The sequence below is a fragment of the Nothoprocta perdicaria genome, unplaced genomic scaffold, assembly GCF_003342845.1.
Source record: "Nothoprocta perdicaria isolate Ctin4 unplaced genomic scaffold, notPer1 scaffold_30, whole genome shotgun sequence".
NCBI lineage: Eukaryota > Metazoa > Chordata > Aves > Tinamiformes > Tinamidae > Nothoprocta > Nothoprocta perdicaria.
The window spans coordinates 315,683-329,159 of NW_020455533.1; the positions used below are offsets into that span (position 1 = coordinate 315,683).

At 37.3% G+C, this 13,477-nt stretch overlaps 1 protein-coding gene across 1 annotated transcript in view; it reads left to right on the forward strand.

The window, feature by feature from the left end:
• Positions 1-631: 631 nt before the first annotated feature.
• LOC112949879 (neural-cadherin-like) overlaps positions 632-13,477 on the forward strand; it is a 32,381-nt gene continuing 19,535 nt past the window's right edge. The window contains exons 1-14 of the mRNA XM_026042335.1: positions 632-758; positions 1,269-1,494; positions 2,623-2,827; positions 3,490-3,601; positions 4,811-5,060; positions 6,155-6,297; positions 7,518-7,690; positions 8,155-8,323; positions 9,016-9,186; positions 10,014-10,186; positions 11,056-11,223; positions 11,805-12,054; positions 12,149-12,276; positions 12,868-13,054. Of these exons, the coding sequence (XP_025898120.1) occupies positions 632-758; positions 1,269-1,494; positions 2,623-2,827; positions 3,490-3,601; positions 4,811-5,060; positions 6,155-6,297; positions 7,518-7,690; positions 8,155-8,323; positions 9,016-9,186; positions 10,014-10,186; positions 11,056-11,223; positions 11,805-12,054; positions 12,149-12,276; positions 12,868-13,054 (2,482 nt within the window). The remainder of the gene's footprint in view (positions 759-1,268; positions 1,495-2,622; positions 2,828-3,489; positions 3,602-4,810; positions 5,061-6,154; positions 6,298-7,517; positions 7,691-8,154; positions 8,324-9,015; positions 9,187-10,013; positions 10,187-11,055; positions 11,224-11,804; positions 12,055-12,148; positions 12,277-12,867; positions 13,055-13,477) is intronic.

The window sequence follows — 13,477 nt, forward strand, 5'->3', positions numbered from 1 at the left end:
CAAGATATATTAGGGCTGCTGTGGGGTTGAAGGGATGATAGCAATGAAAATGTACATCTGACAGAAGTATTATTTTTGTTGGTTTTTTTTAAGCATCATTTAACTTGTTGTAGAAATGAAAACTGCTAGACCTTGAGCTTTTTAACTGGCAAAATTGGTTAGTAGATTGGTTATAGATTTTTGGTGACCAAGATGTATAGATTTCAAAATTCACAGTTGCTTTAGTATGTGTATAAACAAATTCTTTTTTTCTCTATCAAAAAAAAACTTTTCAGAAAACATACGTTTCAATTTTGAAAACTAAATATGTGCGGATGTGGTATGAGTAGCCCTGATCTTGCAGTTTGACTATAATTGTGCATTTTTTTTCCATTGTGTCTGGATGCTGTCAATTGCAGGAGATCCTAAAAAGTTATTATTTTCTGGATTGCGTGTCAATAACCTTGCAAATAATAACCTTGAATATAGGTTCAGAAACTGATATATATTTCTAGCACTTCAAGTGCTATCAAGTGCCTGGCTAAGTGTTTCTTCATTTATTTTTTTCCTGTTACCCTTAGGAAAGGAGTGGTACTTGGTGCACATAACCCTTACGGTGACAGATGTGAACGACAACGTACCCGAATGGGCCATGCAGCCCTTCCCCTTCTTGGCTGCGGTGTCTCCTCAAGCTGCAGTGGGTACTCAAGTGTACAGGCTGCTTGCTGTGGATGCAGATGAAGGGATCAATGGAGCTGTAGAGTACTTTCTTCTGGAGGGTAAATTAAAATCCCCTCATTGTGCCCTTGTTAAGCTTTTCTCTTGCGCCTTTTTTCTCTTTATACTTTAGTAAGCAACCTTCCTTTCCTCCCAAGAATGGTTCATAAACTTGAACTTTGTGTGTGAAAAGATTAACTTTCAGTGGCAGTTTTGCCAGCAAGGGGTTGAGGATCCGGCCTCCTCACAGGAATCATGCTTCTGTTTCCTTCATGACTTCTTGTCAGGGTCTGGGTTGTGCCTTAACTGACTAAAGCAAGTACAAATTCACTAGTAACCCTCTCTGTGGGATTCAAAAGAGAAAAACTAAGACACCCAAAACCTCACTAAGTGTTTAGAACTGTCTATACTCAATAGAAAGGGCTGAGCAATGCCATTCCAGTGGTGATTTACACCTTTTGACTAGGACTCTTAACATATATATATATGTATGTATTTTGGTCAGAGATCATATGTGTTTTTATTAACCAAATAAAACTGTACATGTCAGCAATGTGTGGACCTTTTCTTAGGTGGAGAAGACAGATTTGAAGTTGATAAGGACACTGGCTGGATTAAAACAACAGGTTTGCCCTTGGTGAAGGACAGGGAATACTTACTGACTGTGTTAGCAGCAGATAAACCTGGAAGAAAAGGGTCTCCGGCCTCTGTTTCTATAATTGCTGGACTTCGACCACCACAATTTACCAACGTGTCGTATGTTGCCTATGTTCCTGAAAGCACGCCACAAGGAAAAACGTAAGTACTCATTAAAAATAGTGCAGTGAAACTGGTTTCATGTTCCTTGCTCCATCTCCCCTGTATTCTTTGTGAATCCCAACTATTAATAGCAGTAAACTGCCATAAATGAGCACAAGAGAAATGTGAGAGTTGTGGAACATTACAAATATCTATTAGATGCCCGTTGCCTTGGATTCAGCAATGTTTAGGATTAAAAATAATGAAATTCTTAAATTTTTGACAGTCTCCAAAAGGAATGAAAAATTTAATAGGGAGAGTTTTATGATATGAGAAGCTCAAATTTAAAAAATATCCTCCCAGGGAAAATGAAATATTATTGTGAGTTAGACAGAAATAGTAATGAAAATCATTGTAGAATCCCTAAGTTCTTACATATAAATGATACAAGAATGGAGTAAAACAAAGTTCCTGTCATATATTGAACTTGTTGACAAACCTTTCTGCCTTTTCCTTTGGTCTGACACTAGCTGAATATGCTAGTTGGCCTGGCATGCAGATCCACTGAAAGACAGCCCTAGCCAGAAATTTTTCAGCTGAGTGATTAAACTAGCTCACAGCATGGCCTCATGGCAGACGTGTGCATGGCAGCATATATGTCCTGTACACTGTGTAACATGTGCGCTCTGTTACTGATCAACTTTTATCTTTTTGCAATTACCTATTGTCATATTCAGACAGAATGTTTGGAGCAACAAGCTTACTGTTCAGTATTAAAACCAGTCTTCTTTTATATCTTAGTTTCCTACCTGAAAATTACTGCTCTCTTTTAAGAAGGGTAGAAAATTCAAAGCAGAAATGCAATTTCAAACCCTAAAATAAAATCCACTGTTTCTAGTATTTTTTTTCAGTCTGTGCTGTGTTCTGCTTCCAAGAATTCCAGCTTTATTTTTCACTTGAAGATAACAGACTTTCACTTGAAGATAACAGGCATTATTATGCCTAACTAAATGTTCAAATTAGTTGTTTAGATGCATTTGTTGTTGACTTCAATGAGCGTTGCTCTAATCAGACTACAGGATTGCACTTTCAGGACGAATATGTAGCATTTTTTGCCATATCTTTCAGTATATTCTATTGCAAGTTTAAGGGACGCTTTCTTCTCTTTTGTTTCTAATTTTCATGCAGATTTTTCACAGTTTCTGCTATATCATATCAAAATAAATCCTTGAGCTACAGTTTACAAACTAATCCCAGTGGTCTATTCAGCATCAGTCGGGCAGTAGGAGATATCAGCTTAACTCGGAGTGTGGATTATGAGAGCAGCCAACACCAGTACCTTCTTCTGGTCAGAGCAGAAGAAGATGAGGAACAGCTCAGTAGTACAGCTGAGGTGAGCATTCGCTTCTGGCATTCTCTATGGAATTTCTTCTCCGTTTCCTTCAGTCTTCCAGATTTATGTCACACTACTGACTTTTATTCGCCCAGCTCATGCCGTCTCTTCTGCTGTCTCATATTAAAAGTCTTGCTGATCATGAAAAGGCTGTTTCAAGGGATCAATATTCCCATTGTATTCCCATCCTGTTGTAGGTCTTGGGTCTTATCAGGTAACAGATGCTACCTGAAACCTAAAGCATAATTCAGAATTTGATTTTGACAGGTTTATACTGATAAAAATGCAATTTGTTTGGCAGTAGAATTTGTAGTTTTACAAATGATAGGAAGGTTGGAAGACACAATAAGGAAAAGCAAAAGAAAACGTGTTTGGAAAGGAGACAGTCCATATCCCTTTCTATTAATGTTAGGAAATAATCAATGGAGATGAAGAAACAATGGAAAGTATTACTGTTAAGGACTGGCATATGGCATTTTAAAAATATTTTGGAATCCCATATGAGCAATTCTCAGGAGGAGGAAAGCATTCTACAGCTTTTCCTCTATGCTGCAGTTTCTGAAATCCTCAAGGATATTTGTTTTTTGGCATATCGTTGTATCCAGAATAACAGTGAAGAAGATTCCTTGATACCACTTAATGTTCTTTTGTGTTCTGTTCAGGTTTTTGTTATAATCACAGATGTGAATGACTGTGCCCCAGAATTCCAACAGCTGATCTACAGCAAAGATGGTGTTCCCGAAACAGTTACTATGACAACTGCTCTTCTACAAGGTTATTACTTATTAAATTGTTTCCAACATGGAGGAGGGAGGGTTGTTTTCCCTCACAGATTAGAACTCATGTCAGAAGCCAAAATTAGGTAATTATAACTCTTTGGAGTCAATTGGCACCTGTAGAGTTAGGTCATAAGCATTTACTACTGCAACAGTCAAAATGATCTCAGGGAGGGCAGAGGAAGGAAATGAATATTCTCTGTAGGGTTTTGAAGCAAGAGCATTTCAGTGTGATGGCATTAGATCAGCAGGCTTGTAGTAACACCCCTGCAGTGCTTCCCTTCTTGAAGGAGGAAATTATGTTGGATCAGAGACATTGTGGGGACATCAGCTCGTCTTTGCTGCCCATAGTTAAGAGGTTTGTATGTGATGACAATAGGAAGTACTGACTTTTTTTAAATGTTGAATCTTCACATGCAGTTTGAGTGTTACATGAAGTTTTGGTTGGGGGAGAGCAAGATTTGTCTTTTTTTCCCAATATAGCAATAACTTGAGCTTTAAATGGTGGTGCTCTATATCAAGCAAAAAATACAAAATCATGTATTGAAAATGTTTATAAGGATATGAGCAGATTCTGTCAATAAAGCAAACTTTTGGTAACAGTAGAGCCTTAGTAGTCTTTAATCATTAGGCAATCTTGTAAGTCTTGAGGAAAAAGGAAATTAAACTACAGGAAAACTATTGATCCTTTGCAGGAGGTTACAGAAGGCTATTTACTGTTATATTTAGTAATTTATCTCATGCCATTGGTAGTCTGTTAATTACTATACTGGTGAATTTTTAGTATGGGTTTTTTAGGTTATTGGTAGGATCTGAAAGACATGTTAATCTCACTGACATAGTATCAAATAATACGTGTAAGTATAATTTCATCTGTTATCACACAAAATCTCAAAGTGAATTTAAATGGGCAGCACATATTAGGTGGACATGAGGCAGGAATATATTTCAGGTAGTACGGGGTCCCTTAAATCCAGCAAAGGCAAGATCTTGTGGCTGTATTCGGCCAGGGACTTAAAACCAGAATTTTCAGTTTCTTTCCAAGTAAGGCTTAGCTGAATAAAAAGTGAAGGACATAGCATAGATTCATAAGTCATTTCAAGCAGCATATATCAAGGCATATATTTAAGTAATTCTTTTTCTAAAGTACTTAACATTTCAGTTCATAGACTTTGATCTAGAAAATTATTTCTTTCTCTTCTAACAGTGACAGCTACTGACTGTGATTCAAGAGAGAACGCTGAAATACTGTATTACACTTTGAGTCCAGATTTTAGGGTTACGACTGATGGTACTGTTTTTCCAGCAACACAGTTGGACTATGAGCGACCTAATCATCTTTATGAGTTCATAATTATGGCTGTAGATAAAGGAGAAGAGCCCAAGACTGGGACAACAACTGTTAGGATCCACGTTTCAAATGTGAATGATGAAGCACCTGAGTTTTCCCAGGCAATGTAATTGCATATTTTTAAAACTCTGTTTTTTGTTCAACTGCAGTGTGTTTAAATTTTAGTTGGTGATCAGCAGTATTGTAATTATATTCAACTCCTAGAGGATGCTTGTGATTTTTATTTTAAATTGTGAGGTTCAGACTTTTGCAACCTGGATTAGAATCCACAAGAATTCAGATCATGCTTCCTCATATTACCCAAAGCCTCACCGCTTTCCATGCATGTGATCCATAAGGCATTTGGACTCTCTTTCTCTCTCTTTTTGCCCCTCATGGGTGTTCAATTTATTTCAAGTTGTTGTTTAACTGGGTTAACAAGACTTTGATTTTGCTTTATCTATCCCAGGTGAAATCCTGAATCCAAAGATAATCTTCAGACAGACCTTAGCTGAAATTTCCTGTGAGATACCTTCATTGTGATCACCTGTAAATTGGCTCCTGTTGAGAGATTAATCTGCAATTAATGTTGTGCTCAGTGGTAGACTAATGCAAATCAAGATGATGGTGCTGTCCTTTCAGCCCTCTGTTTAAACAAATTTACAGTCAGTCCGGTATAAACTCAGAATTCTTCTGTATGTGCTTGTTTTTTATCACAGTGATTCTATATCTCAATTAGGAAATGCTTAATGCTACTTCTCTTGTCTCCTTTTGTCATTTTTAATTTTTTTTTCTTTTTAAGAAATCTCTTCTGAAGACTTAAACTCCTCTGTCCCTATATTTAACATTCAAAACTTCTGGAATTACAGTTCGTTTGTGGTTCTCCTGTAGGGATAAAACAATGTCCTGAGGGTTGTGAGTGAACAGTTCTCTTATTTCATTGCACATTAAATGAGAGAAGAAAAGCTGTTTCTGCATGGGTTCTAATGAAACCACCCATATGCAGACAGCAAAACTTAGAGTTTTTCTGTGCACGCCTTTTCTTTGTCTTGGATCTTTATGCCACTGTCAGGATAACAATCTGAAGGTGTGAGAGTGACTGACTTCATCGAGCAGCTGTGTTCACTTTGACTGTTGACAATGAACTAAGACTAGTGCATTCATAGTTGGACTAGAACACTCTCTTCTCTGCCTAAATTTCTAAATATCTTCTTTCAACAGCTACAGGAGCTTTGTTTCTGAAGACGCAGGCCCAAATACCATAGTTGCTACAATTAATGCTGTTGACCCTGATGGAGATGGTGTAACATATGCTATCGTATCTGGAAATCAAAAAGGGAACTTTGTTATTGACCATAAGAAAGGTAAGGATGCATTAGCTCTTTGCTGCTGTAGAGTCACAGCTGTCTGTTGATCTTGATGGGATGTACCCAGAATTAGGTCTTCATTACATAGCAGTTATATAAACTGAATATTCTTATGCTAGTTTTGGTGCCCTTGTTAATCAAATAAAAATTGGAAAAGAATACAGTACTTCTAGACTGGGTTCTGACTGTTAATAATATATTATTTTCCTAAAAGATTTTACAGTTCTTTTCCCAGTTTGCTCGTTGTCTGATTTCCATCAGTAACTTAACTGACAGCATTATTACCGATAACAGGTAAATGTCATGTTCCAAAATGTCCAACAAAGATCATGTCAGTGAAATAGTCTGCAGTGCTCCCTTGCCACAGAAGTGTCTATTTGAAGTGGAGATGTGTCAAAAGTGCTGCAGCAAAGATGGTACTCTTGCAAGCAAATGGAGTGATCCTGATGCTGTGACAATATTCTGCTGTAATGACAACTGCTATTATAACTGCTATTATACCTGATGAATACTAATGTTGACTGATCATGATGGCACAAAAGAGTGACAGCTTCTTACTGCATATTCTCAGACAACTGTCACTTATTTTTCTTATGTAGCAGATCTTTTGTACATCTTTCTCTGACAGTGTCTTTGTGTCCCATCCAGAAGGAAGCACCATTTTGGTGACTTGGGAGAGGAGCCAAATCAGGGCTTCTGAGGAGAATTCTATATAGCCTAAATGCTGCAGGAGGATAAACTTGTGCTAGTTTCAGCTGAACCACTATGTGGTATGCAACCAGTGAAGCTGTGCTGACACACACTTTGCATTAACAAAAGATCTTATCTGGTCACCTGGTGCGACCAGGTTAAACAGAAATTTGCCAAAATATTTCTGTGTTTTATTTATTTATTTTTTTCAGTTTATTTTTTCCCTTCCTGAAATAACTTCACTGAAGTTATAACATGTGCAGATGAGCTGAGCTGTAGCCACTGCCTCATTTGGCTGTGTAGACCTACCTGCAGACAATCCTCTTGTGTTGTCTTTAGTGCCAGACTGCATTAATGCTACCTAAGTTAAAATAAACTGTGGGTTTGTGGTTTACTGCTGAATGGTTAAACTACAGTGGTTTGCTGTGATGCTTACTGATGAGAAGGATAACTGTTATTGGTTAACATTAACTGGTTAATTAACGGTTAAAAGTAATGAATAAAAATACAACATATTGTTTTTACAGGGTTAGTAAAACTCCGTTCAAGTCCTTTTCCTAAGCTTCAGGGGACCGAGTATGTTCTTAATGTTACAGCAACTGATGATAACGCCTCTGGAGGGCCCCATTCTCATACCAGTACTGCTCAGGTTATTGTGAAAGTTGAGGATGTCAACAATAACAAACCTATTTTTCAGAAGGTAACAAATTTATTTTCCTGCTCTGTGTGTGTGTGAGATACGTATTCTATATATGCATATATGTCATATTTTTATTAATTAGACTGCTGAATATTTAAGACTGTCACTGCAAGTGATGCAGCAGGTGAACTGTTCAAAAAGTGATCTCCACCCTAAGTCTTGCTGCCACTGTTGTCTTCATCTCTTACATCCTTCTCCTGAGCTGTGCATGGTTCCTTGTCCCCTTCTTGCAGCACGGCAGCTCCTGTGAGTGCTGTGCTGTCCTGCCATGAACCTTATCTCACTTCTGACATTTGAAAAATAATAAGTGAATAATTTTTGAAGATTTCATATGCATTTATATAAATTTATATAATAAATACATATTTATTTATATTTTTATAAATATATATTCCTATATATTTAAATTAAATGGCATGGGGATTTTATTTTTTGTGTGTTGTCCCCTCCCACCCCTCCTTTAGTGTCAGTATTACCAGGAGCACGCTTCCGTATTGGAAAATCAGCCTTCAGGGACAGTTGTGCTCCAGGTTGAAGCCACTGATGCTGATGAAGGAGCCAATGGTATAGTGAAATATGGCTTGATGTACAGAGATGGTGTCCCACCAGCGTTTAGTATTCATCCTGACACAGGTAAAGGGAATGTCAGTGTGAAAATGACACAATATAAATATGTCTTGATGGAAGACAAATTTAAATATTGCAATTTAAATTTAGCAAGAGACATGGAGTCTCTTCATAATGGACAAAATGTAGTTTTTTTTAACCATCTGAACAAATACTTTGTTTCATACATGTCCAGTATTTAGCTAGTGTTGTTTTTTTTCTGAAAAATGTGGAAGTTCTGCTTTCTGAAATAATTGTGTGGTTTTGTAAGATTTAAGAAAACAGATTTTATGTGTGCATTAACTTGCAGCATCACTAATGGCATCTGACTTAAGTACAAAGAGACTATATGCATGGAAGAGCAAACCTTTAAGTTTAGACTGACCAAAGATAAAAGACACAAAATATGCTTTACATAGTATTTACAGTGCTTCAGAAGAAGATACAATTTCTATGAACTCGTTCTTTTAATACTTATCCCTATTTATTAAGACAAAGTCCAATTGAATAAAAATGTAAGTATATGTGACACTTTAGCTGTCTGAGCAGTGCAGTTTAAGTTGTTGAGATATTGTGCCTGGAGCCTTGCACCTAAAATTAATGTAATAGGTTAAATAAATAAACCTGTAATATTCAGTGTATGAATGGTCAAATAAACCTCTGAATACACAGGATTATCAAATGTATGCTATTTTAACTCTTTGACTTTTAATTTCCAGGAGTCCTGACAACTGCTCAGGTATTTGATCGAGAAAAACAGAGGGAATATCCTCTCACCGTGACAGCGACAGATCAGGCAGTGGAACCACTCATTGGAATATGTCAGATAAATGTTATTATCCTGGACCAAAATGACAATGATCCAAGATTTGAAAACACCCACTATGAATGTAATTGAGAGTCATTGGATAGACTTTCAGTGCCCTGAGTGTGAGCTTACCTGATGTCTAAGATTTTTAGTTTTGCTTTTTCCTGACATTAAATCTTGTTACTAGCTAGATGTTGAAGTGTCTGTGGTTCTGCTCAGAGATGTAAAGGTATTAATAAACATGAGAATTTCAGTGCTGAGCAGAACTGTATTTTTTCTCTTCTGATTAATGTGTTTTTGCTATAACTTTTGAATATGTAGTTGTTCACTTGCATTTCACCATTTTGCATTATTTGGTGTTTTACCTTTCCTGCTTGGTTCCTCAGAAGACCTTTTTTTAGATAAACTCCTAGAGGTATGCATAATAAGCATTGAAAAAGTGGGGAGGGAAAGATATTTCTCAGTTTCATATAACATACAAATCCTAGAAAGTAGATTTTGACAAAATGGTCCTTTTCTGTCTCTCCTGGTTTTATGCAATAAACTAGGATGCCATTTATGCATATTTCGTATTTCCTACACCACACTTAATCCTTTAGTGAAAAATGTAAGATGAAAAAAAGACTTACTGTCTTAGGAAGTTATGAATGTGTTAATACAAAGATCAAATGTGAGCCACAGTTCAGGAGCATAACAGCACTTCAAAATATCCAGTTTGATTTTTATGGGCGTTGTTACAAGGTGAATGAAGTATAGCTTCCCTCAATTTTTACTTTAATATTTCATCGTAGTAGAAAATTATTCGTGATGCTTTAGAGGAATTTAAATTAATTCTTTAATTTGAAGAATTAATGATCAGTTTGCAACCTTTTTTTTTTTTTTTTCTTTTTTCCCCCCGCCCCTTCTTAGATTTCCTAAGAGAGGACACAGCAGTTGGGACTAGCTTTCTTCGTGTTGCAGCCCATGATGTTGACTACAGCTCAAATGCTGCTATTACATATTCCTTAGCAAACGAAGAACCTGATTATTTACAAATTAATCCTACTACAGGTTGGATCTTTGTTAGCCAACCCATGTCTCAGGTGAGGTGCTTCCTTCCATTGCAAACCTGACTGCCAACTTAATATATCATAGGAGGGTTTGAGATCACAACTTTGTTCCTACCCCCATGTTACCTCTGCAGCTTAGAGGATCTGTGTTGCACATTTTAAAATAAACCTGTAAACCTAAATCTTTGAGCTGATGACTCTTTGAAGCATGCAGTGTAGCTCTGCTCTCAGCTGGGGAGTAGCAGCTGACAGCACTACCTGTTCATCCTGCTCCAGTTCCTCGGGTGGACTGCGGATGTTGGGGAGGACAGTGGAGGGGTGACTCTAAGAGAAGAGCAAGAACCCAAGTGTAGGACTTGGTATTAGCAGCCATGAACTAAGGCACAAACCTGGATACGGATATGAAGGAACGAAATACTGCTTCTGTTACGGATTCCCAGTTTGATGCATTTTAGTCACATGTGGCTAAGTGTAGCTTTTCCTGGGGAAGGTGGCCAGAATTGTTTCATCTACCTGTTTAAAATTTATCACTTCTAGCTATTTCTAGCTTGATATTTTCATTATAATAAACTAATATTTATGGAAGTGAAGCTAAATACAATCTTTGACGACAAAAATGTTAATAGATAAGCTTTAAGAAATCAACAGTTCCACAAATGTTTGTTCATTTTTTTAAAAAAATTTATTTTGTTTAGATTTATCAAGGATATAGCAGATTTTTTTCCAACTATCTTAAAGCAAATAACAGAATTTTCCTGCAACCTTGCAACTACTTCAAAATCTGATTTCTCTATTGTGTTTTTTTAATGATATTTTTTAGTGTGTGTTTAATTTATTTTGCAAATGAAGCTCATCTGAACCCTGGTCAAGCCTCCCTGCAATGAACCCTGTCTTGTTTCTAGAGGTCATCTGTAATTCGAGAGGTTATTGCTACCGATGGAGGCAACAGGAGCAGTAAAGTTGAGCTTGCAGTAACTATTACCAGTGCAGAAAACCAGCCCCCACGGTGGGAGAGAGATGGTTATGAAGTTGTTATTCCAGAGAATACTACACGAGATGCGTCAATTTTAGTAAGTTTTGGGAATTGTCTGTTTGTTTGTAAGGTTCTAGACTACCTAAACAGTCTTGTGTGATTAAATTTAATAAACTTATTGTAATATTTCAGTGTATTGCAGGGTTCAATGATCTGCTACCAGTTTTCTTTCAAGCATGCAAACAAGAGTAGGCATTTCTTGCTCTAAATGACGTGTGCAACTACTATTCATTTTCTCTCCCTTTCGGACATGGCCATAGGTAAATGAAGTCCAGGTCTGTGAATGCTGCAGACTTACCTGAAATGGTTACTGGACTCAGAGTATTTAGAGTATTTAGTATTTAGTACAGTTAGATTTGAATAGAACTAATAATTGGATCAGTAGCTGTAAAATAAACTTTTAGGATAAAACAGTGAGTGATCAAGTCTATGATAAATAGTGGCCTTTGTCTACAGCTGTTGGTGGCCCACCTGTCTATTGAGTAAAATTTCATACCAGAATATACTTCTGCTAGTGTTTTCTGTTGAGGTCTGAAAATCTGGAACAGTTGGTACACGAGAGCTTTTAGAAACACTTCCGTACTTGCAAAGCTGACGCAAACGTTTTGAACTGCACAGACAATCAAAGCAACTTCTCCACTTGGCGATCCCCGTGTGACTTACAATCTAGAAGAGGGACTTGTTCCAGAGACCAACATGCCAGTTCGTTTCTACCTGACTCCAAACAGAGATGATGGTTCTGCTTCAATCCTGGTGGCCGAGCCACTAGACTTTGAAACAACCAAGAGCTTTCTGCTGAGGGTTCGAGCACAGAATGTTGCTGCGGTTCCTCTGGCAGCATTTGCTACCATCTGTATTAATTTAACAGGTATGTAAGCTGTGTACTCATGCTTTAATGTAGTCTCTGTGTGTGTCTGTATGTTTTACAGTTTCCTATTTATGTACTCTTTTTGATATCTTAGATGTCAATGATAATGTCCCATTCTTCACCTCATCAATTTATGAGGCCACAGTAGCAGAGGGAGCTGGTGTTGGGACATTTGTTGTTCAGATCTCTGCAGTGGATCTTGATCTTGGTCTGAATGGTGAGGTAAGCAAATGGAGACATGCATCTTCACAAATGTATAACTCTGTATGGAGAATAACTAAATAGACTAGAAATCATCAACCTGAAAAGGCTAGGACTACTCAGGGAATGTGATATGGAAGAGTGAACTGCATATAATACAAAGCAGTGAAAAATGCAACTAAAACAAGCAGCTGTCAGATACAAAAGAAACAAGATGATATTTCTGTATTGAACCTATAACTCAACTAGCAAAGTCCTTGTGACAGGATGCAATTGTTTGGAAAGGTTTATATACTCTTTAACTGAATTTGGATATTGTTGCATGAGCAACAGCAACATACAAGACATACGAGCAGGTAGTGCAAACCTATGAAATACTCATGGACTAAGTAGATGAGAGAGAATGATCTCCATTGACAGATGGGCAATCAAAGACACTATAGAGCTGAATAACTTAACCTAAATTGATCAGACTGGTACTTGTATTCACATTTCTTCTACCTGTCCAAGTCTTTAATCACAAGACTTCCTTCTATTTTTAAGTTCCTCTTCAATTGTGAGTTATCCAGTTAAAGGAAAGCCTAGATTAACTTTTTTATTTAAATCTTTTAGATAACCTACTCCCTGTTACATGACCGTAATGGAGACTACACACATTTTTGCTTGGACTCGCACACAGGCTCAGTATACACTACCTCAGTATTTGACAGAGAGAAGAAGGGGTCCTATCTCTTAGAGGTCAAGTCAGAAGATGGCTCTGAATCAGCTCGACCTGGAAAGCGGGGGAAGTCAAACTCTGGTAAGAAACTGATGGCTGTGTGCTTTTGTGTGGGTTGGTCTCTGTGGAGAGAAGCTCTCAATGTAAAATTAAATTTTAGTGTTTTTCCTCCCCCATCAAACTTGTAATGTTGTTGTTGTTGTTCTAAAATGGAAAGAAAACTGGGGCCTCACACTTAGATTTTAGAGATTGTTTTCCAAGTAGCAACGACAGTCTTGTTAGCCACAGGATGCAAACCCTGTTTAGGTCGTGGAGGTGTTTCTCATGGCATTGCATATGGCACTGCTCATACTGCTCAGTTGAAAGGAATTATGAAGTAGGAAGCAGAAACATTCAAGTCAGAAAAACTCCTGAATTGACATGGTTGTGCTTAAATAAAGACTGAAGTTTTGCTTTTGTGGCTTTAGACAAAAAGTTATGACTTAAAACTGTACAGTTGCTATA